Source organism: Podarcis raffonei, chromosome 18 (genome assembly GCF_027172205.1).
Source record: "Podarcis raffonei isolate rPodRaf1 chromosome 18, rPodRaf1.pri, whole genome shotgun sequence".
Classification (NCBI taxonomy): Eukaryota; Metazoa; Chordata; class Lepidosauria; order Squamata; family Lacertidae; genus Podarcis; species Podarcis raffonei.
Window position 1 is genome coordinate 12,616,356 of NC_070619.1, and position 23,133 is coordinate 12,639,488.

General features: G+C 50.0%; 1 protein-coding gene across 2 annotated transcripts; it reads left to right on the forward strand.

The window, feature by feature from the left end:
* The first annotated feature begins 2,146 nt into the window (after positions 1-2,146).
* Positions 2,147-18,306, forward strand: ARRDC2 (arrestin domain containing 2). 2 transcript variants are annotated; one of them, XM_053372606.1, is made up of 9 exons: positions 2,147-2,426; positions 2,944-3,082; positions 11,390-11,456; positions 12,599-12,746; positions 13,599-13,701; positions 14,547-14,803; positions 15,658-15,820; positions 16,339-16,493; positions 17,305-18,306. In XM_053372606.1, the coding sequence occupies exons 1-9, from the start codon at positions 2,298-2,300 to the stop codon at positions 17,359-17,361; spliced, it is 1,218 nt and encodes a 405-aa protein (XP_053228581.1). In that variant the 5' UTR covers positions 2,147-2,297; the 3' UTR covers positions 17,362-18,306. The 2 variants fall into 2 exon arrangements, with proteins under 2 accessions (XP_053228581.1, XP_053228580.1); XM_053372605.1 differs by lacking the exons at positions 2,147-2,426; positions 2,944-3,082 and adding an exon at positions 9,573-9,890.
* Positions 18,307-23,133: the final 4,827 nt, after the last annotated feature.

A 23,133-nucleotide genomic window follows, 5' to 3' on the forward strand; every position in this document is an offset into this window, starting at 1 on the left:
GTTGAATATATGCTGTATGGTCACTTATGGTTTTCCCAGTCATGATGTATGGAAGCGAGATCTGGACCATAAAGAAGGCTGATCGCCGAAGAATGGATGCTTTTGAATTCTGGTGCTGGAGGAGACTCTGGAGAGTCCCATGGACTGCAAGAAGATCAAATGCATCCATTCTGAAGGAAATCAGCCCTGAGAGCTCACTGGAAGGACAGATCCTGAAGCTGAGGCTCCAAGACTTTGGCCACCTCAGGAGAAGAGAAGACTCCCTGGAAAAGACCCTGATGTTGGGAAAGATGGAGGGCGCAAGGAGAAGGGGATGACAGAGGACGAGATGGTGGGACAGTGTTCTCGAAGCTACCAGCATGAGTTTGACCAAACTGCGGGAGGCAGTGGAAGACAGGAGGGCCTGGCGTGCTCTGGTCCAGGGGGTCACGAAGAGGCGGACACCACTAAACAACAACAACAACAAAAAATGACTCCCCCTGATCTGGACACTAGACTTCTGCAGATGCAGCCTAGAATAGCATTCGCTTTTTTTGCTGCTGCATCACATGGTGGGCTCACGTTCAGCTTGTGGTCCACCCAGATCCCTCAGTCCTTTCCATGTGTCCCCATCCAACATTTGCACACCTGCTTCTTCCTGCCTAAGCGCGGAACCTGAGCTTTGTCCCTGCGGAGACTCGCTTGGTTAGCTTGCACCCAGTTCTCCAATATGTTAAGGTCATTTCTGAGAATAGCGTTCACCTGTTTTGCCGCAGCGTCACAGTTATTCACCAAGGTTACGACCAAAGAAGTCCTTTTACAGTGGTACCTCGGATTAAGTACTTAATTCGTTCCGGAGGTCCTTACTTAACCTGAAACTGTTCTTAACCTGAAGCACCACTTTAGCTAATGGGGCCTCCCGCTGCTGCGCTGCCGGAGCACAATTTCTGTTCTCATCCTGAAGCAAAGTTCTTAAACTGAAGCACTATTTCTGGGTTAGAGGAGTCTGTAACCTGAAGCGTATGTAACCGGAGGTACCACTGTAATCTGTTTAGGTGTTTGGCATCAATGAGACCCAGGGAAGTGTGTGAGACCCTGAGTGCCTAAGACCAAGACCCTGAGGTCCTGTTCCCACGTACTTCTAGGAAACGCCTTCTATTCCCGAGCCCCCGAAGCTCTCCACCGCATCCCCAGGGCTGAAACCCGACCCCTGGCTTCTGTTCCCCGGCAGCAGGGAGGGGGGCACCCCCTTGTCCCTTCTCGCCTTCGCTTACCCCCTCCTTCGCACCCAAACCCCGGAGCCACAAATTCTCCTCTTGCGCAAAAACGCGCCTCCGCAGAACCGGCCCCGTGGCAAGGGCGGGCATCGCAGGGAAGGAATGTGAAAAACCGATGTTCCCTCTGCCTGTGTGCCCCCCCCCTTCCGCCTCCTTCCGCACGTCCCAGGACTTATTTTCGCCCCGCCAGCCGCTCCTGCAGCTGGGAGATAAGGGTGCTGCCAACTTTTTTGAGAAAGTTTCCGAAGTCTCTTCCTCTAAACCGCCTCTCCTCTGCCGCTGCCAACGTCGCAGCAGCTGAGCTGATGCCAGAGCGAGGGGCCCAGGGAAGAGTGCGTAAAGTTGAAGGAGACCCCGCGTGGTCATCCATCCCAACCCCTTGCAATGCAGGATTATTTTTTTCTGCCCAGCGCGGGACTCGAACCCACAACCCCGAGATTCAGAGTCTGGTGCTCTACCGACTGAGGGTGCCCCCCACCCAGGAGGGACGGAAGAGGAAATTCAGCTCCGGATTCGAGTGGAAGAAACGAGCTTTTTTTTAATTTTAAAAAGCGCCTTTATTTTCTTGTTATATTTGCCGTCAATTGAGTTCCTTTCAATGCTTTGGCTCTGAGCGCCCGCCCCCTTTTGGAGATCCACAAAAAACCCATGGCTGCGCCAAAGGGAAACCCCACCCCAAAGGGACCAGGATTCGAACTCAGGGCCCCCTCCTGCCTTGCGCTTTTCGGCAGCTGGCACCCCGGAGCCGCCTCTCTGGCTCCTGTAGTTTTAAGACGCTCCCTTGGAGGAGGAGGAGGGCTTTGGAAAGGGAGGGGGGCGGAGGGAGGGGTCTTGGCAAAGGTCTTTCCCTCTCCTTGCCTGTCGCTGTCAGTTCAGCCCTGGCGCTGTCCGAGGGCGCAGGAGTTGGAGCCCAATTTGCCCCAAAGCAGCAGCAGCAGCAGCTGCCCCCAAATTTGCCCCTTTCTGAGGGTTTCTGCCAGCTTCCAGCAAGGGACCGTTGCCCCTGGGGTCCCTGGCAAGAGGGGCACCCCCTTTTTTGCCATGCACCCCTTCACCCGGGTGAGGGGCTTCGCGGTACAGCTGGACGGCCACCCCGGCGGTGGCACCGTCTACCGGGGCGGAGAGGTCCTCTCCGGGCAGGTGGTGCTGGACGTCGCCAAGAGTGTCAAGGTGAGAGAATGCTGAAAATTATTTTTATTTTAAAATCCCTGAAGTTCTGTTTTTGGGATGTACAGGAGTTGATGGATTTATAGAGCAAAAAAAGATTTAAAAAGGCTGGCAAAATAAATTATGGAACGATGCAGGAAAAATGAGATTATTTGAACCCCAGGGAAGAAAGAGGACTTTGTGTGGTGTTGTTGTGTTGTGTTGTTGTGTTGTTTTAAAAGGGCAAATGTTTAATGCGTATTTCTTAAGCTTTGTGCATAAATTTCTACATCAGTGTAACTTTCAAAAGACGCTTGTAAGAAGGTGAAGGAGGTTTTGAAACTGGACAAGGTTTTATAGACCTGCAGGAACAGGCATAAAACAGTGGAACGGGAGAAGGGAGTGGTGCAAAAAAAACATGGTTTAAAAATTGCTTTATGATGTGGGTTTTTTGGTTCTGTGATGATTTTGTGTTGTTTTTTCTTTTCGTTTCATTTTCGGGAAATTCATAAAATGTCGACCACAACAAAACAACGAAAAGGTGAGAGCGCTGGCCGTCTGCGCCCGTGGCCTGGCCACTGCCCACTGGCTGGAGGGCAAGAGCGTGGGCATGAACACCATCTACAGCGACTACACAGCCTTCCAGACTTACCTGAGAAGGAAGACGCACCTGATCCCAGGTAAGAGGGCAGGAGAGCAGGCTTGGCACCGCCGTCGTGGGGGCCACGCGGGGTGCAGGGCACTGGCGCAGAAATTTGTGGATGCCACGCAGGGTGCAGGGCCCTGGCGCAGAAATCTGTGGGTGCCACACAGGATGCAGGGCCCTGGCGCAGAAATCTGTGGATGCCACGCAGGGTGCATGGCCCTGGCTCAGAAATCTGTGGGTGCCACGCAGGGTGCAGGGCCCTGGCGCAGAAATCTGTGGGTGCCACGCAGGGTGCATGGCCCTGGCTCAGAAATCTGTGGATGCCACGCAGGGTGCATGGCCCTGGCTCAGAAATCTGTGGATGCCACGCAGGGTGCATGGCCCTGGCTCAGAAATCTGTGGGTGCCACGCAGGGTGCATGGCCCTGGCGCAGAAATCTGTGGGTGCCACGCAGGGTGCATGGCCCTGGCGCAGAAATCTGTGGGTGCCACGCAGGGTGCATGGCCCTGGCGCAGAAATCTGTGGGTGCCACGCAGGCTGCATGGCCCTGGCGCAGAAATCTGTGGGTGCCACGCAGGGTGCATGGCCCTGGCGCAGAAATCTGTGGATGCCACGCAGGGTGCATGGCCCTGGCTCAGAAATCTGTGGGTGCCACGCAGGGTGCATGGCCCTGGGTCAGAAATCTGTGGGTGCCACGCAGGATGCAGGGCCCTGGCGCAGAAATCTGTGGATGCCACGCAGGGTGCATGGCCCTGGCTCAGAAATCTGTGGGTGCCACGCAGGGTGCATGGCCCTGGCGCAGAAATCTGTGGGTGCCACGCAGGGTGCATGGCCCTGGCGCAGAAATCTGTGGGTGCCACGCGAGGTGCATGGCCCTGGCACAGAAATTTGCAGGTGCCTGGCCTCTTCGTGGGGAATTTGGCGAGGGCTCGGGCACCTATATAATTTGAGAGGGGTTCCCGCACTCGCAACCCAACAGATCTCCATCTCCTTCCTCTTTTGGGGGGGGTATTTTATTATTGTTGTTGTTGTTGTTGTTGTTATTGGTTTTCAATTAAAATCCAATCATCGCCTTGTTATAACAATTCAAATAAAACAATCTGGACCCAAACATTCCCGAAGAAAGTCAAGTATAAAATGCACATTCAAAGCAACAAAATTAACAGGAAACTAAAGCATTCCAAATAAAACATTGCAAAGGAGGTCAGCGGCCGCAGGATGTGTGTAAGATGCGGCGAAGGGAACAAACATCGTAAAGATTTCAAAAGAAAACATTGGAAGTGAAATATGCAATATATATTGGCAGTTTTATTTCCAGTTCCCTTGCTCAGGATCTCGCGAGGGTGGAATCTGGCCTTTTCGCAGCTGCCAGGCCCAGTTCCAGGCAGCGAAACCCTTCTGGGGATCTCAGAGACGCTGTTTACTCAGCGACACTCAAACGCAGAACCGGCTCGGTAAACGCTGAAGCTCCTGGCCGCTGCTTGGATGCGGCACGACTCGGCTGATAACTGCTTGGCGACGCTTCCTGGTGCGAAATCGCTCGGCATATTTGCCCATTTAGGCGGGCCCATATGGTCCACCCTGACCGGCAGCAGCTGCCCAAGCTCAGGGAGAGACATAGAATCATAGAATTGGGAGGGGCATCGAAATCTCCTTTCTTGAGGCTTGAAGCCAGGGGTTCGAGCAGTGCCAGATTTACGTATAAGCTAATCTAGCTCTAGCTTAGGGCCCCACTCTCTTGGGGCCCCCAAAAAATTGAAGGAAAAAAACCTAGATGTACATTTCCAAAATATTATCTATCTATCATCTATCTATCTATCTATTATCTATCTATCTACAGTATCTATTATCTATCTATCATCTATCTATCTATAGTATCTATTATCTATCTATCTATCTACAGTATCTATTATATATCAATATCTACAGTATCTATTATCAATCTATATATCTATCTATCTATATCTACAGTAGCTATCATCTATCTATCTATATCTATCTATCTATCTATCTATCTATCTATCTATCATCTATCAACTATCTATCTATATCTATCATCTATCTATCTATCATCTATCTATCTATCATCTATCTATCTATCTATCTATCTATCTAGGCCAGTGCTGGATTTACGTATAAGCTAAACAAGCTATAGCTTTGGGCCCCACTCTCTTGGGGGCCCCCAAAAAAATTGAAGGAAAAAAACCTGGATGTACATTTCCAAAATATTATCTATCTATCATCTATCTATCTATCTACCATCTATCTATCTATTATCTATCTATCTACAGTATCTATTATCTATTATCTATCTATCTACAGTATCTATTATATATCTATCTATATCTACAGTATCTATTATCAATCTATATATCTGTCTATCTATATCTACAGTAGCTATCATCTATCTATCTATATCTATCTATCTATCATCTATCTATCTATATCTATCTATCTATCATCTATCATCTATCTATCATCTGTCTGTCTGTCTATCTATCTACGGTATCTACAGTATCTATCTATCTATCTATCTATCTATCTATCTATCTATCTATGTATGCCAGTGCCGGATTTACGTATAAGCTAAACAAGCTATAGCTTAGGGCCCCACTCTCTTGCAGGCCCCCCCCCAAAAGGGGGGAAAACTGGATGTGCATTTCCAAAATATAAGATGAAAAACAAACGGAATAAAACCTACATCCAGCAACTGTGTTTTGCGTTGTGTCGGCTCCTCTGATGTAAGTCATGGGCCCCGCCTGCTCCCTCAAATATCACTGCTTTGTTCCTTTCTATATATAGGATATATATATATATATATATATATATATATATATATATGGTGGGGGACATGGGTGGCGCTGTGGGTTAAACCACAGAGCCTAGGGCTCGTCGATCAGAAGGTCGGCGGTTCGAATTCCCGCGACTGGGTGAGCTCCCGTTGCTTGGTCCCTGCTCCTGCCAACCTAGCAGTTCAAAAGCACAAAGTGCAAGTAGATAAATAGGTACCGCTCCGGCCGGAAGGTAAATGGCGTTTCCGTGCGCTGCTCTGGTTTGCCAGAAGCGGCTTAGTCCTGCTGGCCACATGACCCGGAAGCTGTACGCTGGCTCCCTCGGCCAATAAAGTGAGATGAGCGCCGCAACCCCAGAGTCGGCCACGACTGGACCTTGGTCAGGGGTCCCTTTACCTTTATATATAGGGTGCCTACATTCTGCTATTTATCATTCTTAGTAGTTTGCATCATATATTTACAGCTATTATTATTTCACGTTATAGCAAGTATCTAGAGACTAGATTAGGAGTCTTTGTCAATTGTGTTTCCAAAGGAACTTTTGTTCTTGCCAAATGCCAATGTTTGTATTATTCAGTTTGTTAGGAATCAAAAATCCTTTTAAGTTAGAGCTTCATCATTATTTCACTATTAATATACTTCTTCTTAACTGTATATCAGTTCAACAATCACTTTGATAAAATACATATTTTGTGATGTGCAAATGGCTTGAGATACCTATTCAGTCCATAAATTACTATATAGCATATACTCCACACACAAAACAGCGACAATTTGTTGTGGACAGCTGGACATAGAAAGGGCCCCATTACCTTAAGTTGCTTAGGGTCTTATTTATTTTATTGCTTTCCTTTTACGGATCAACGGTCTCGAGAGTAAAGTTCATGTTCAATTGCTGTTTTAGGGGTTGTTTTTAAAAGTCTGGAACGGATTAATCTGTTTTGCATGACTTCCTATGGGAAAGGGCGCCTTGGTTTGGGAACGCTTTGGTTTTGGAACGGGATTTCCGGAACGGATCAAGTCTGAGAACCAAGGGACCACTGTATTTGCTAAGCCCAATTTAGCAAAAACAACTTCTGGCTGGTTTTTTTGTAACTCTGTTGACCAGCGCTGTTCCTTTTTGAGCCACTAAGCGTCACCATCGTCCTTTGCAAAGACAACATGCCGGGATTCGAACTTAGTTCTCAGCAGACGCCAGGAGGGGTCAGCAAAGTCAGTGGAAGTCAGTGCCAGGGGACAGATGGCTCCAGCTCCCTTTCCTCTGGTGCCAAGGACTGTCCCTTCTGCTCCAAACAAAACCTTTTCTGTGTTGCTGTTGTTGTTTTCTACCCCGCTTGCTCCTGTTTCCCCCTGGAAATTCTTTTTTTCCTGGCTCATCCTTTCTCTGGCAGTGCATGGAGCCTCCACAGATCGCCGCAGTCTACCTGATTTATTTATTCTGCCCTGGATGCTTTAGCTGAGTTTTCCGCGGGGAAAGAGCCTCAAGACCGCCCAGCGAAGCTTCGGTGGCGATTCGAACCCAGGTCTCACTCCCAGGTCCTAATGGGCCAGCGCTCTAACCACTGTGCAACGCTGCCTGTGGGGGTCGGAGATGCATAAACGCCGCAGGGCGTGAGAGACCTTGCTTGGGATCTTCTCAGGCTGGGAGCAGGACACTGGGGTGATACAAAAAGGGGATTTCAGGGCTCGTATCCTGACCCCTACCCCCCATGCCACCTGCTTGCAGCCCCCCAGAGATTTTACATTTTCGCCCTGGGCCGGTTGGGCTTTGCAAGAAGCTGGAGAGAGAGGAATTAGACTTGGATGGCAGAGCTGTCGAGTTTGATGGGGCCCTCCAGAAGTCATCTAGCCCAACCCCATGCAATGCAGGAATCCAACGAGAAACCTCCGTGCGGTGAAGCCCATTGCGCCACCAAACAGCTCTTGCCATTAGGATCTCCTTTCTTGTGGGTTTTCCTGCCGGCGCGATTCAGCCCCATGAGGCCAGGAGTTCCCCTGTCTCCCACGGAGTTTGGCGTGGGCCCAGAGGCACGCCCCGCATGCCCCAGATTAGCTGCCCTGCCCGCTGGCGGAGAAACACAGGCACGCCTTTCGTCTCTTTCCCAAGCCCGTTGGCCCGGGATCAAATGGCTGGGGTGGGTGGGAATCTAGGGCAGGCCCAGGTCAGGAGGTTGGGGGGCAGAAAGCGGGTTGGGGGGCGAATTCAAACGTGCAGGCCGCTTGGCACATGTTGGTGGCACAGCTCAATCCTGCAAAGGCGTCTGGGAATATCCCCTTGCCTGCTGCTGCCAGTCAGTGTAGGTAACTCTGAGGTCCCCCTTGTCCAACTCAGTAAGAGGCAATCTTAGTTTTCCAGGAAAGGGTTAGAACACCTGCTTTGAATGCAGAAGGGTCCAGGCAGAGCTGGGAGAGACGCTTAAATCAGGACACCGCTGCTGCCGGTCTGTGCATGCAATACCAGTCGGATGGGCCAGTTGTCCTATGTTCCAAGCGAGGGATCCAGCCGGGAATTACGCAAGAAGAGGAAACTGTCTTCTTGAGACAGACCTCTCGGGGGGGGAATCAGATTTAATTGTCGGTTACTTAACAACTGCAATTGAATGGTCGAATTCCAGAGTTGGAAGGGACCCCGGGGGTCATCCAGCCCAACCCCCCGTGATGCGGGAACAAGCAGCGGTGAGTTGCGACAGTTAACAACGCTCTGCATTTCGCTTGCGTTTCTTCACAATGGAAACTACCCGTCGCAAACGCTTGTTTGTGGATTCAATCCTTGTGCCGTTTCTGGTGGTCGTAAACCATGAGGACTAGATTCTTAGTGCCTTTTGAAGGAGCAGAGCTTGGTGTGCAAAACGTCCCCCTTGGCGCCTCCGGGTAGGGCTGGGGGGGGGGACACCAAATCTGAAACCCTGGAGAACTTCTGCCAGCCAGTGTAGGCAAAACTGGCCAGACTGAGTAACTTAATCTCAGAGTCGTGGATTCCAGTCTCACATCGGGCCAAATATTCCTGCATTGCAGGGGGTTGGACTGGATGACCCCTGAGGGTCCCTGTCCAAATCTGAAATTCTATCATTTCAGTTCATTAAACCCAAAATAAGGGGCCAACAGTAAATTATTCTCTCGAAGGTTTTAACCGGCACGGAAATAGTTCTTACTGTATATGTTTCCTTACTGACTGCTGTTACGTTGTTTAATCCCGATTTAATCTTGACAAAGGGCGGTTTATAAATGGAAGGAATGAAAGAATAAATACATTTACAGGCGTGCGTCGGAGGGTGAATTATAGCTTCGCAACCGGCTTGGGCAATTGGCGTTTGCTTTTTGTAACTTTACGCGGCGCTACAAACCCCCCAAATTCAATGGAAACGTTTCTAGGTTGGGATACAAATAGAACCAACAAATTGGAAAATAAATAAGCGAGAGAGGGAGAGATGGATATCTCTGTTGGCTCAGGCTTTTCAGCTTTGTGTTTGCCTTCCCTTCCCTGCCCAACTGGAGGAAAGTTTATCTCTCCAAAAGTGACCAGCCCGGGCGCGCATGCTCGCTGCCTTGTTTTTGCCAAAGCCTGCAGCTGCCGGCCAGACCTGGGGGCATTGGGGTGGGAAAAGGGGGGTGGATGGGGGGGGGTTCTGGGGGAGGGCTTTTTGCCGCGCACCGCCCCCCCTGCGCCCATAGGGCGCTGGGATCCAGGGGGCGCGGTTTGGAGAGCCTTGAAAAAGCTTTACGCGCGGCGCAGTGCGCACAGAAGAGTTGGAGAGGCTCACTGACACGCAAGGATGCTTTTCGACCGTGTGAAACGCCTTTCGGTGGAGCTGGATTGCCCCGAGGTGGCCTCGCCGCCGGTCTTCAGCTCCGGGGAGAGCGTGGCCGGCCGCGTGGTGCTGGAGTTGTCCGGCACGGCGCGCCTGGGCGCGCTCCACTTGCATGCGCAAGGCGCGGCCAAAGTCCACTGGACGGAGTCTCGCAGCGCCGGATCCAGCACCGCTTACACGCAGAGCTACAGCGACCAAGTGGAGTTCCTCAGCCACCGGCAGACCCTCCTGGCCCCGCCAGGTAAGGCGTCCTCTGAGCGCGGGCAGAGCGCGCAATCTCCTCCCTGCGCTCCGCGGGAGCCCGGCGCGCCTGCCTGCTTGCCCGGCGCGATCTGTCTCTCGCAAAGCCCCTCCGCCTCGGCGGAGTTTTTAATGCAATGTTAAAAACTCCTTTTTTCCAAAGGGAAGCTGCTTGTCCAGCCAGCTCTGTAGGGCCGACACGGGCTGGCAGCGCTCTCCTCTCCCCTCCTCGGGAGCGCCGCTCAAGCGCCCAGTCTGTCTCTCTGTCTCTCTCCACGTTGCTTGCGAAGCCTCTCTACCTCAGCAGTGCCGGCTCAGCAGGGCAGCGGCCCTGCTACTTCCTAAAGAGGAGTTTTCGACAGGGAAGCTGTTTTTGGACCCGGCTCTGTAGTGCCAGCACTGGCTGGCAGCAGCCCTCCGACAGGGCTGCCGCTGCTTAGAGAACCCCAGAGCCTCACAAGTCAGGCTCTCGGGGTCCAGGCACCTCAACATATCTGAGAGCAGGAGACTCTCTCTGGGTGGTGGGTTCGAGTCTTGCGCTGGGCAAAAGATCCCTGCACGGCAGGGGGTTTGCCTGAGCCGGAGACCTTCTGCACCCGATAACTGCTGAGCCGTGGGCCTTAAAAACAGAGCAAGACCCTGAATAAATAGGGAGCTGCCTTATATGAAGCCCACCTTTATTGCCCACACAGGCTGGCAGTCGCAGCTCTCTGAGATTTCCAGGCAAGGAGCTCCCCCCCCCCACACACACACCTGGAAATCGAATCTGGGTCGTTCTGCATGCAGGGCAGTTGCCCTACCGGCAGAAGACGAATTGTTTCGCCATCCTTCCCCGTTGCATGGGGGCGGGTTGGGCTGCATGACCTTTGAGGGTCCCCTCCCAGCTGTACAATTCTAGGATTCTTTTGCATGCTCTGGCCCAGCTTTCCCTTAAGAAAGGCCAGCTGCCATTGGAAAACAGGATTTTCAGGTTTCTGGAATTGGGGTGGGATGTTTGTTTGCAACTTTCCAAGGGGGCGAACCAGCGGCTGCCGGCTTTTGGGACCCCCCCCCCCCGGCCTTGCTGACCTCGGCTCAACTTCCTAAGATTTTGCCCCAGCTGATTCTATTCCTGGGAGCCGGGCGCTTACATAATGCCAAGCTCTTGCAAGACCCCAGGGATACCTTGGGGCATATTTGCAATTCTGGAGGGGGGCACCTTCTGTTAAAAACTCCCTTTTTCAGGGCACCTGGGCTGTAGGAACTGAGTATATTTTGGGGGAGAGAGAAATATTGTTGTGCAATACCTTCCTTTTGTGTCTTTTCGCTGTGTGTGCCTGAACTTTCCCCGGTTGTTTATGGGAAGCCAAAATAAGTCACATGCTTTTTGGCTGAGTGTGGATGTTGTGTTGAATTTCCCCCGTTTGACCGCTGCAGGAAAACAGCTCCAGAAAAACATCTTCTTTTTTTAAAAGCTCTGTTATTCATTTCAACTTCCTTTATTTCTTGTTTTCCCAACAGACAACGGAGATGTCACCGTCCTTCAGGCCGGACGACACGAATTCCCCTTTACTTTCCAGCTGCCAGAGTAAGTCAAACACTTATTTCAAAATACTATTATTATTATTCTTATTATTCTTATTTGATTTGTGGGCGATTGCACCTGGTGGCAAAAACCTATACGCCATTGCATGTCAGCGCAGCGGTCGCCATTGCATGTCCCCGTTGCATTTATTTTGATTATCGTTTCGTTATCAGCCTTTGCCCAACCTGATGCCCACACAGGTATTTCTGGAGGGTAGCTGATTGGCATTTTTTGTGGCGGGAGGGGGCAGAATGAGCCTTTGAATCCCTTCCAACTCTATGAAACAAATTCGGGCAATTTCATACATAAAAAGAACTTCAAATCCCAGTACAAAAGACCGGCCCAGATTTTTTAATAATAAAAAAATAGTTTTATAAGTTACGCGTCTTTGTTTCTCAATGTGATCCTTTTACGTGGTTTTGTGTGTTATTTTATGCCTTGTGACTTTTGTGGGTTGTAGTTTAGTAATTTATTTATTGTCAGGAGCGAATTTCTGTCCAGCTATTATATTGTTTTGAGAGCTAATTTTATTGGGTCCTATTACAGATTATGAAATGTTCCTTTATTATTTGAGACGAGTCGTTTCATTTTAAAGTGAACGTTTTATTGAGGCTTAACATCTGCCGATGTTTTGAGAGTCAATTTTACTGGGTGCTATTGTCTCCTAATAGATAACGGAATATTCATTTATTTGATAGGAACCGTTCCATCTTAAAGTTAGCCTTTTATTAAACATCTGCCGATGTTTGGAGAGTCAGTTTTACTGGGTGCTATTCTAATCGATTGCGGAATATCCCTTTCTTCGGTGGGAACCGTTCCATCTTAAAGCGACGTTTTATTACGGCGTCTGTTTTTTCTTGTACATTTGGTTGCCTTAAACCGCCTTGTGTGTCGTCACATAAAAAGGCACAAATTAAAAGTGAAACAGAACGAAATGCAAGATATTTTGGGTTGGGTTCCAGACTCGCAGGAGGGAAGTGTTTAGGGAAGCTTTTAATAGTGGGTGAATTATTGTATTTTCATATTTTGTTGGAAGCCGCCCAGAGTGGCTGGGGAAACCCAGCCAGATGGGCGGGGTATAAATAATAAAATATTATTATTATTATTATTAGGCCTCATTTTTCATACTTCCCTTCCCTTGACAGATCCTTGGCCACTTCCTTCGAGGGAAAACATGGGAGCGTTCGCTATTGGGTGAAAGCCAAGCTCCACCGTCCCTGGGCTTCGGTCAAGAAAGCCAAAAAGGATTTCACTATTATTGAGCCCATCGATATCAACACGCCGGCGTTGCTGGTGAGTTGGCAAAGCAGTTTGGGGAGGGATTTGGGTCGAATTAGGAACCAGGGAAAGCACCTGGCCTTAAACCGAACCCCTTTAGCTCATTGCTACCCCTGCAATATTCGGGTCAGGCTGGATGACCCCCAGGGGTCCCTTTACGAGTCTCCAATTCTGCGACCGATTCCCCGACTTTGGGATAGCTCAGCCGGTAGGGCGTGAGGGTCCAAGCCCCGCGCCGGGCAAATTATGGGGTCAGGCTAGATGAACCTTGGGGTTCCTTCAAGTTTTGAGATTCATTATACACACACACACACACACACACACACACACACATCTATATATACACACACACACTTTCTTGCATTTTCGGAATTCACAAAAAAGGAATAAAGAAAACAATGGACCACATATTCAAAGGTGAAAATGAAAATTACAAAATGCAGGATAGAAATGTTTGAAGGTCCAAAATAATCAAAATAACATTGAAAAAAGGGGGGGAAATGCCAGTTTTGCAATTCTATGGCTGCCTGGCAACGTTGGGTCTCCCTTTTTTCCTGCTCAGAAGGGCTATTCCCAGCCCTTTTTGAACCCAGGACGTTTTGCCTTTAATAATAATAATAATAATAATAATAATAATAATATATTCTGGAATAACACTTGAAGTGTAACGATGACTATGGACATAATGGAGATACTAAAATTTGGATGCAGAAGGAAAGGATTAACAGTAAGAGGAGGAGGGAAAGTCCAGGAGATTCTTGGCAATCTCGCTTTTATATATTATGTTGTGGTGCGAATTTTAATCTGGAAAATCGATTTAATAATAATAATAATAATTTGTCTTCCTTCTCTGCTTCTGCCCATCAGGCACCACAAGCCGGTGCCAAGGAGAAGCTGGCACGAGCCTGGTATTGCAACCGAGGGCTTGTCTCCGTCTCGGCCAAGATCGACCGGAAAGGCTATACCCCAGGTGAGTCTTGGGGGGCAGCGAAAATCGGGGTGCATGGGGCTTATGGCAAAGCTCAGCCCATCGGCCAGAGGACCCCGGGCACTTGACTCTGTGGCCTCCAGGGTTGGCATGCGGGGTATCTGCCGGTGGCCCTGCGGAAACGCAGTGGCTTCAAACCATCAGGGCCATCCAGCGGTCATCCAGCCTGACCCCTGAAAATGCAGGCGTTGCGGCTCACGAATCCCCGGCTGAGAGAGCTGGCTGCCAGCCCTTCGCTCCCCACAAGAGATTTCCTCACTTCCCAAAAGTCCAGCTAAAACATTTGCCCTGCCAATTGTGATTTTTATTATTATTATTATTATTATTATTATTATTATTAATACCCCCCCATCTGGTTGGGTTTCCCCAGCCACTCTGGGTGGCTTTCAACAGAGCATTAAAAACAGAATAAAACTTTCAACATTGAAAATTTCCCTGATTTTTTCAGATATATTATTATTATTATTATTATTATTATTATTATTATTATTATGTACTGCCCTATATCAGAAGATCCCAGGGCACAGTATGCAACCTTAAAAACACATTGCAGAACCATGATAAAGACGTCAAATCGCAGAATTGTAGAGTTGCAAAGGGACCTTGTGGGTCATCTAGTCCAACCCGCTGTGATGCAGCGGGTCTCGAACCCACAATCTTTGCGTTACCGGCACTCACAATGTCATAAAAAGCCGGCTGGCTGGCAGGAAAACTGTCAAGGGAGCCCGGCTAAGTTTTCCTGGCTTTAGGAACAGGGTGGCCCCCCAAAAAAAGGGGTGTGTTTTCCTGCTCCCACCAACGCAGCATTGCGCCCATTTCCTTGACAGGCGAGGTGATCCCCATCTTTGCCGAGATTGACAACTGCACGACCCGCACGGTGGTGCCCAAGGCGGCCATCATCCAGACCCAGACGTTCGTGGCGCGCGGCACCAAGAAGCAGAAGAAGTCGGTGGTGGCCTCTATGGTGGGCGACACCATTGCGGCCGGCAAGAGGGAGGTGTGGCACGGCCGGGCGCTCAAGATCCCCCCGGTGGGACCCTCCATCCTCCAGTGCCGCATCATCCACGTCGAGTACGCCCTCAAGGTGAGCCGACGGGGCAGTATGGTCTAGTGGGCAGAGCGAGGGAGGGAAACCTCTGCTGGGGAGGGACACTCTGCTGTTTCCAGGGGAGAGAGCCTTTGGGGATTGCTTGTTCCACCCAGTGTTGCTGACACGGGCTGGCAGCAAAGCCAAGTGGTCGGAACAAGCTCGGCGTGGGGAGGGGGGTCCTGGAAAACCCCTGGAAACACCTGCAGTTCCAGGGCGGGTGCAGAGAGCCATTTGAGACTGCTTGCTCCATCCAGTGTCGCCGACACAGGCCGGCAGCAAAGCTCGCTGGGGTTTTTGATTCGGGCTTTTTGAGAGTTTGGACTTGGGATATTTCAGAGAATTCGGAGTCCGAAGGGGTTCCGAGGGTATAAGGCGGTATTTAAATTCTAATAATAATAATAATACAGTGGAACCTCGGGTTGTGAACGTGATCCGTGCAGGAAGCACGTTCGCAACCCGAACACCGCATCTGAGCACACGTGGGTTGCAATTTGGTGCTCCTGCGCATGCGTAAAGCGCGATTTAGTGCTTCTGCACATGCACGGGCGCCGACACCCAGAAGTAACCCGTTCCAGTACTATTATTATTGGGGGGAAATATAGTCTCATACCCGGAAAAATACAGTATTTGCTGAATTTAGATACTGCCCTATACCCGGGGGTTTCGGGGTTGGACTAGATGACCCTTGGGTCCCTTTCCAACTCTCTGATTTTATGTCTTCAGCATCAATTCTCTGCAATTCTCAGAGCGGGGAACTCGTTTTCCGCAGCGGATCTGCCGCGTGAGACGAAGGAGGCCATGATTTCATTTTTATATTTAAAAATTTTCGTTTTTTGCCCACCCGGCAGGTCTGCATCGAGATCCCAGGGACGTCAAAGCTGTTCCTGGAGCTCCCGCTGGTCATCGGCACGATCCCCCTGCACCCCTTTGGCAGCCGCACCTCCAGCGTCAGCAGCCAGTACAGCGTCAGTTTGGATTGGGTCCGGATGGGAATTCCCGAAGAACCGGAGGGTAAGAACCCCGTAAAAAACCTTGCAAGACAATTATATATATATTGACTTGTGTGCATGAGTTGCAGAGGTTTTTGCCAGCTAAGTCCTACTCAAGAGTAGACCCATCGGCACCAATCGATAAAATTTGGAGTCTTTTAGAAAAGACCAGAAACCTCTCTCTCTCTATATATACATATATATGAATAACTTTTCTTATAAAATAGCTTTATATAAAGAACTTTTTAAAAAAACAATTTTATATAAAGAACTTTTTTAAAAAACGACTACAACTCCCATTATCCATAGCCAGCGGGACCGTGGACGATGGGAATTGTAGTCCGACAGCATCCTGGTTGCTTTAGGCTTATCCCACCTGGCAGGGATATTGTGAGGGGGAACAACAACCAGGTGCGCCAAGACGCCTTGGGGAGGTGAAAAAGTCGGGGTCCCTAAATAAAATAGAATAAAATAAAATAAAATAAAATATAACCTGCTCCAAGCAACCCCGTAACTCTTCCCCTTGCGCTCTCTCTGCAGCTCCTCCCGAATACTCGTCCGTCGTGTCCAGCGAGGGACCCCTGGAGACCCTCTCGCCGCCCGGCCAGGACAGCGCCCCCCCTGGCGTCCTCGAAGGGCCGTTTTTCGCCTACATCCAGGAATTCCGCTTCCGGCCGCCTCCGCTCTATTCCGAGGTGAGCTTACTGAGGACTAGAAACCCTGGCGTTTGAAAGGCGGCCAGCCGTGCTTGGCCGTCTCGCTGTTTTGGGTGTGGGACCCCCGGCGGTCATCCATCCCAACCCGCTTAGTACGCAGGGACCTTGATTCGAACCCACGGCCCTGAGAAGGAGCAAGGCTGTTTTGGGTGTGGGACCCCCGGCGGTCATCCATCCCAACCCGCTTAGTACGCAGGGACCTTGATTCGAACCCACGGCCCTGAGAAGGAGCAAGGCTGTTTTGGGTGTGGGACCCCCGGCGGTCATCCATCCCAACCCGCTTAGTACGCAGGGACCTTGATTCGAACCCACGGCCCTGAGAAGGAGCAAGGCTGTTTTGGGTGTGGGACCCCCGGCGGTCATCCATCCCAACCCGCTTAGTACGCAGGGATCTTTATTTGAACCCACGGCCCTGAGTTTCGGGGCTCTTTGCACAGGCTGGGTGACCCCTCAGGTCCCTTCAATGGGGACACCCCTTAAAGCGAGTGCCGGGCTTTCCTTCCTCCATAGCTTTTCCCTTTTCTTGCAAGGAATCCTATTTGGAATAAGGGAAATTCCCTCTAGCCGCCCTGAGCCTGGTCTTGGCTGGGGAGGGCGGGGTATAAATAAAAATTTATTATTATTATTATTATTATTATTATTATTTTAAAAAGGGAACAGTTGGAAGCTATGCCCTCCTCTGCTCTCGAACCCCATGCCTTGAAGCGGGTTGGGCTAGATGACCGCCAGGGTCCCGTCCGGGATTTGACGAATCTTCGCTAACACGTCTTTCTCCTCCTCTCCTTCCTAGGTGGATCCCAATCCCCAATCGGACGCCGCCATCCGCCCCCGTTGCATGACCTGCTGAGAGGCGCCTGCCATCGGATCTCTTGGAACAGATCTCTATTGCTTTCCCGGGAACGGGATCTGGCGAGGAAGGAGGAGACCCCGCGATCTGGGTGCGAACGAGGAGAGGGGCTCCGGCAGGGAGGCGGCTCCTTGACCCCCCAGAGGCGGCAGAGGCGAGGTTTGGGGTGTCCCAGACCGACGGCACCGATCCTGCGGGGTTTACGGAGGAGGAAATGGGGACGTTTGAACCCCCCCAAGGGGAAATGCCTGCCTTGTGACTCAGGCACTATCCGGCAGTCCCGGTTTCGACGACACCTACGGGCGAGAAAACAGGGCGGGGAGATTCCCCAGGCAGTGGGAGAAATTGCGGGGTTGAGCGAAAGTTTTGGGGTGACCCCCCCCTGATTTTATCTCCTGCCCCACTAAGCTTTGCAGAGACGGGATTTGAACTCGCCGCTCTGGGAAGATCCACCCTGTGGGTTTTTAAGGTGGGGAAAAGAGGGTCAGAACAGCTTGGCAGACGAGAGAAAGGAAGATTTGCGCTGTCGAAGGCAGAGAAAATGAGTTTGGGGGGGTCGTGTGGGGTTTTCGGGGCGCAGATCAGACCCCAAATTCTGGGCATCACGAAGACGTCGGGGGGGATGGAAGAAAATCGTTTTCTTCTTCTCTCTGAAATTGCATTCCACTTTCCAAAGCTTGCTGGTCTCCAGGGGAGGGACGTATTTTGATTTCCCCCCCATGTTGGGACAGTGGCCTTACGTTGTAAATATGTGTAAATATGATTTTAACTGATATGCTGTGGCTCAATGCAGAACTTACGCAAAAGAACCGGTTTCCCGGTTCATATTTTTATAGAATACCTGCGGCCTATTCAGAAACACCCCCCTAAAAAACAACCCTGTGTTTGGAAATGAGGATTTGTGGCTTTTTTGTACAAGTGTTGAAATTAAAATTGTGAACTTTACTCCGTGTCCTGAATTTCTTCCCCAAAATTGCAAGGAGGGGGGAGAGGGCTGGGGTCTTTAACCTGACTTGGGACTCCTGTGGTTTCCGGGGAACCTTTGTGTGCTGTTAAAATCTTCAAAAATCGCCCTAAATATCAATATTGGAAGGTGATAAGAAGCTGAGTCCAAACATCCATCTAATACAATACTGCCTGCACGGGCTGGCAGCAGCGCTCTGGGATTTCAGGCCAGGATCATAGGACTAATGTCAATAATGGAAATTGATAAGAAGCTGCTGTTTTCCCACTGAGTCAAAACATCCATCTAACTTAATATCGCCTGCACTGGCTGGCAGAAGCTCTTTTTTGGGAAAGGATCGTAGAATTGTAGAGCCATAAGGGACCCGAGGGTCATCTAGCCCAACCCCGTGCTTGGCAGAGGGTTGGACTCGATGGCCCTTGTGGTCTCTTCCAACTCTATGATTCTATGATTCTAAGTTCAGCACCAACCCTTTGAATTGTGCTTGGAAACGTCCTGGGAGCCAATGGAGGTCTTTCAGGACCAGTGTTATATGGTCTCTGTGGCCGCTCCCAGTCCCCAGTCCGGCTGCCGCATTCTGGATTAGTTGTAGTTTCCGGGTCACCTTCCAAGGCAGCCCCACGGAGAGCGCATGGCAGTAGTCCAAGCGGGAGATAACCAGAGCATGCACCACTCTGGCCAGACAGTCTGCAGGCAGGGAGGGTCTCATCCTGCGTCCCAGATGGAGCTGATAAACAGCTGCCCTGCTGTGCCTCCATGGACAGCTATGAGTCCAAAATGACTCCCAGGCTGCGCACCTGGTCCTTCGGGGACACAGTTACCCCATTCAGATCAAAGTCCCTGCGGATTCAAGTGTGTCTGAGACGGGGACACCTGCCTGGGTGTCCGGCTTTCCAAGGATTAAAAGCACTCAGTGTCCCCTTTTCCGCTGCCCCCTTCCCCCCCCCCAGAACATGTTGTATCCTGACAGTCACTTGGTCAGACGTCCAGCAGACACCTGGCTATGTGCCTGGCCTGGATATCTGGACGTGCGTCGAGACAGGCTGGACGTCTAAGCTAAACAAGCCAAAACTTAGGGCCCCACTCTCTTGGGGACCCCAAAAATGTTGAAGGGTATGGGAACCCCAGGGAAAAAAGCACTGGGTATAAATAACAGCATTATTATTATTATTGTTATTATTATTATTATTATTATTATTATTATTATTATTATTATTAGGTTAACAGATGTCCCTGTTTCCCGGGAGAGTCCCTGGATTTACAAATCAGTCCCCTGACAAAATCCATCTATTTAGTTGAAAAGTGGCCCCAGAATCATTGGGGGGGGAAATCTGGTCACCTTATATTAACCATTTTTTAAACAAGGCATAAGGTGAGGAGCTTGAATCCTAATAATGAACAAGGGGCTTTGTTTTCCATCCCGCGAACGCAGGAATGCAGCAAATTGCAACATAAATCGTACGGAAGAATCGACAAAGGCGTGCAAATGGAACGTGCGGCAGAAGAGCTGCTTCACCGGTGGGATTTCTGGCTGAGCAACCCCCAAAAACCCGGATTGTGCCGGAACAAAAAAACCCAACATCTGATCAGCTTTTTGCTTTGCAAAATTTCCTTGGCCAATCCCGAAACCTGGGACTGTCTCTAAAACTCCCTGCAGAAAGTAATTGTCCCCCGCTTGGCACATTTCCCCAGGGACACACGCCCAGTTGCAATCAACACTTTGCCCTTTGCAACGATGGCGGGACACACCCTGCAAATTCACCCAATATCGGCACACCCTGTCCCTTGCGTTTCCGAAACGCCGTCTCCGCCTGCCTGCGAGAACTCGGATTTTGCAATGGGGCAGCATCTTGGGAACTCCCTGCCAATGGATGAAGCAAAGAGGCAGGTGCCATCGTTGCACCTGTTAAGAAAAAAACATTTTAGTTTAAGCCAAGTCAACCCGGACGATCACCATTTTAACTTTTCCAAAACCTTAAATTTGTTGTTGTTGTTGTTGTTTACTACAGTGGTACCTCGGGTTAAGTACTTAATTCGTTCCAGAGGTCCGTTCTTAACCTGAAACTGTTCTTAACCTGAAGCACCACTTTAGCTAATGGGGCCTCCTGCTGCCGCTGCGCCGCCGGAATTTCCTGACCTACTGTACCTAACAGTAAAGGTTCCTGGCCTCTGTTCTCACTCTTTCTGAGTGCTAGACCAGGCCTGAGTTTGAATTCCTGTTCAGCCAGGTCCCTGGGTCTCCGTCTAAGCTTCCTCGCAGGGTCATAATGGGAATTAAACCGATGGCTGGGGGGACACGAGGTACCCCCTGGAAAAGGAAAAAGGCAACAGATTGAGGACTCGGTTACAGTAATGCAGCGCTGCTTGGGGGATGGAAAAACACTGGACTCTCTCGGCCCCGGCAGCGTCTGAAACCGGAGACCCCTGTCTGGGGGGCGTCCGAGGCATCTGAGAAGTCCTGCCTTTGGCCATCACAACAGGGGTGTCCTTGGCCCCCATCCCGTTGGCTATTTCTGTGCTCATGGGGCGAGGACGGGACCGGGATGATGGAACATATTTGGGATTTCCCTGGAAAGTGGGTCAGGCCAGCGGGGAGGCAGAAGGAAAGCAGCGAAGAGAGAAGATGGATAGGTGGAAGAGTCTCCGTCCGGCTGGGGCAAGCTCCGGACGGGGTTCTGAGTGCGAATCTCTCCATACAGGATGGAAAGAGGGAGGTCCATGCCAGGCATCCCCAAACTCAGCTCTCTCATCATCCCTAGCTAACAGGACCAGTGGTCAGGGATGATGGGAGTTGTAGTCCCAAAACATCTGGAGGGCCGAGTTTGCCTCTGCCTGGTCCATGCCGTAATATTCATAATAACAATGGTTCTATGGTGTACCCACTGGACTGGGTAGCCCCAGCCGCTGTGATTGGCTTCTAAGATATATAAATATATATAAGGGGGGGGGAAATGTGGGTCAGCTTGTGGAACGGAGGCACAAAAACTCTGCGCATGGCTAGAGGTCCGTCACTCATTTGTAGGGAAACCGGCCAGAAGGAACGTCCCTAAATTCTGGAGCTTGCAGAGGAGTCCTGGTCTGTCTTTTGTTTCATGTTTGGTTGTCCTGCTGGACAGAGCCTCAGATATCGATCCATTGGCAGGTTTTGATTGACTTCTGTGCGCAAACAGGATAATTTTACAAAATTTAAATAACTAAAGCTAAGGGCTTAATCAAGGAACCCAATCTGGGAAGGCAATGGGAAGGTCGGAGGTCGTGTTAAATTTCATCACAAAATGATGTACAAAACAAGCATCAATTAAGAAATGAATAATGGTTTGTTTTTATCTTGTCTTTAACTGATTATTTCTGTTATACCGTTTTCAACCAATGAAGCATTTTAAAGAGTCCTGCCAATGGTTTTTTTTTTTTTTTGTCTGTTTGCAAGTGATCTGTAAATATTCAATATTCAAGGCGGCTTTTCTGACGTGTTTGCGGACAGAGAGGAAGAGATGGGGTCCCGCCTTACGGGGGAAATTCTCCCTCGTCTCGCGTCACATCGAACCCTGAACTTTTCGGCTAAAGTCCACCATTTGCAGTCAGTTCTCTTGAGTCAACTTTGCTGGTCGGCAGAGATTTGTGTCCCCCCCCCCCCGGGTTTGCCAAGCGGAGATCATCCCTTGAGCGTCTGAGCTTTCGGACACGCGAGGTGTCTCTGGTCCGGATACAGAGATCAGGCTAGGGTCAGGGGTCAGTTGCCCCAAACCGTTGGAGGGCTGGTGATCAACTTCAGAGGCCGTTAAAAAAAAACCACACAACAAAAGCATATTGGGAAATGATTTATAACGAGTTGAAAAAAATAATGCTAAAAATAACTTTTGTAAAATGAAGGTTTTTTATTAGGAATTTCAGGTCCAGAAATACCTATTGAAGTACAGTGGGACCTTGGTTCCCAAACCCCGAAAACCCAGGAGTGTTCTGGTTTTTGAATGTTTTTCGGAAGACGGACGTCCGACGCGGCTGTCGGCTATTGTTTCCGGGGCGCCTTCGCCGATCAGAAGCTGCGCCTTGGTTTCCGAACATTTCAGAAGTCAAACGGACTCCCATAAAGTTTGGCGCTTTTGTTTTTGCTCTTTATTTTGAGGGTTTTTGAGGCTTTTTCACTTGTTTCTGTGACTGTGTGGAACCCAGTTCAGCTACTGATTGATTGGTTGTGTGACTACGTTAAAGTGGCAGAGGGAATAGAAATAAGGAAAATATATACATACATAGAGGTTTACATATACAGCATTGGCAGCGATAACCGTTGGGAATGGAGTGCTGAGAATGTCCAAATGTGTAACTGAATGTAATAATGTAAAGTAAGAATATCAGAGGCACCCTGGTCACTTCCGATGGCCCCGATCCCGGATCCCAGACCCAGCTCAGCACATCGAGTCCGGAGAGAGACATCTCTGGATCAGGTTTCGTCAACAACAGGGCGTTTTTCCGGGTATTTATAGCACCAGGGAAAATATTTCCGAGACCACCCGGTTAAAAATAAAACGGTGCTTGCTATCTATATGCCTCTGAGTTCTCGCCCTCCTTGCTCATCTGGAGCGGAACAGGCCCAGTCTCCCCATTTCCCAGGAATCCCAGAAGCCGTCCCAGTTTCTGGTTTGATCCCAGAAAGTCCCGCTTTTCCTTAGGGTTTTCTTGGGGGGGGGGAATGTATTTTTCCCATTCCTTTTTTTAAAAACCATGGCTAAAAAAGCCACCTCTATTGGTCTGTCCCGTCCCCCCACTGTATTACCTGGGTTATGAAGGCGCCCAAAAGAATGTGTATCTGA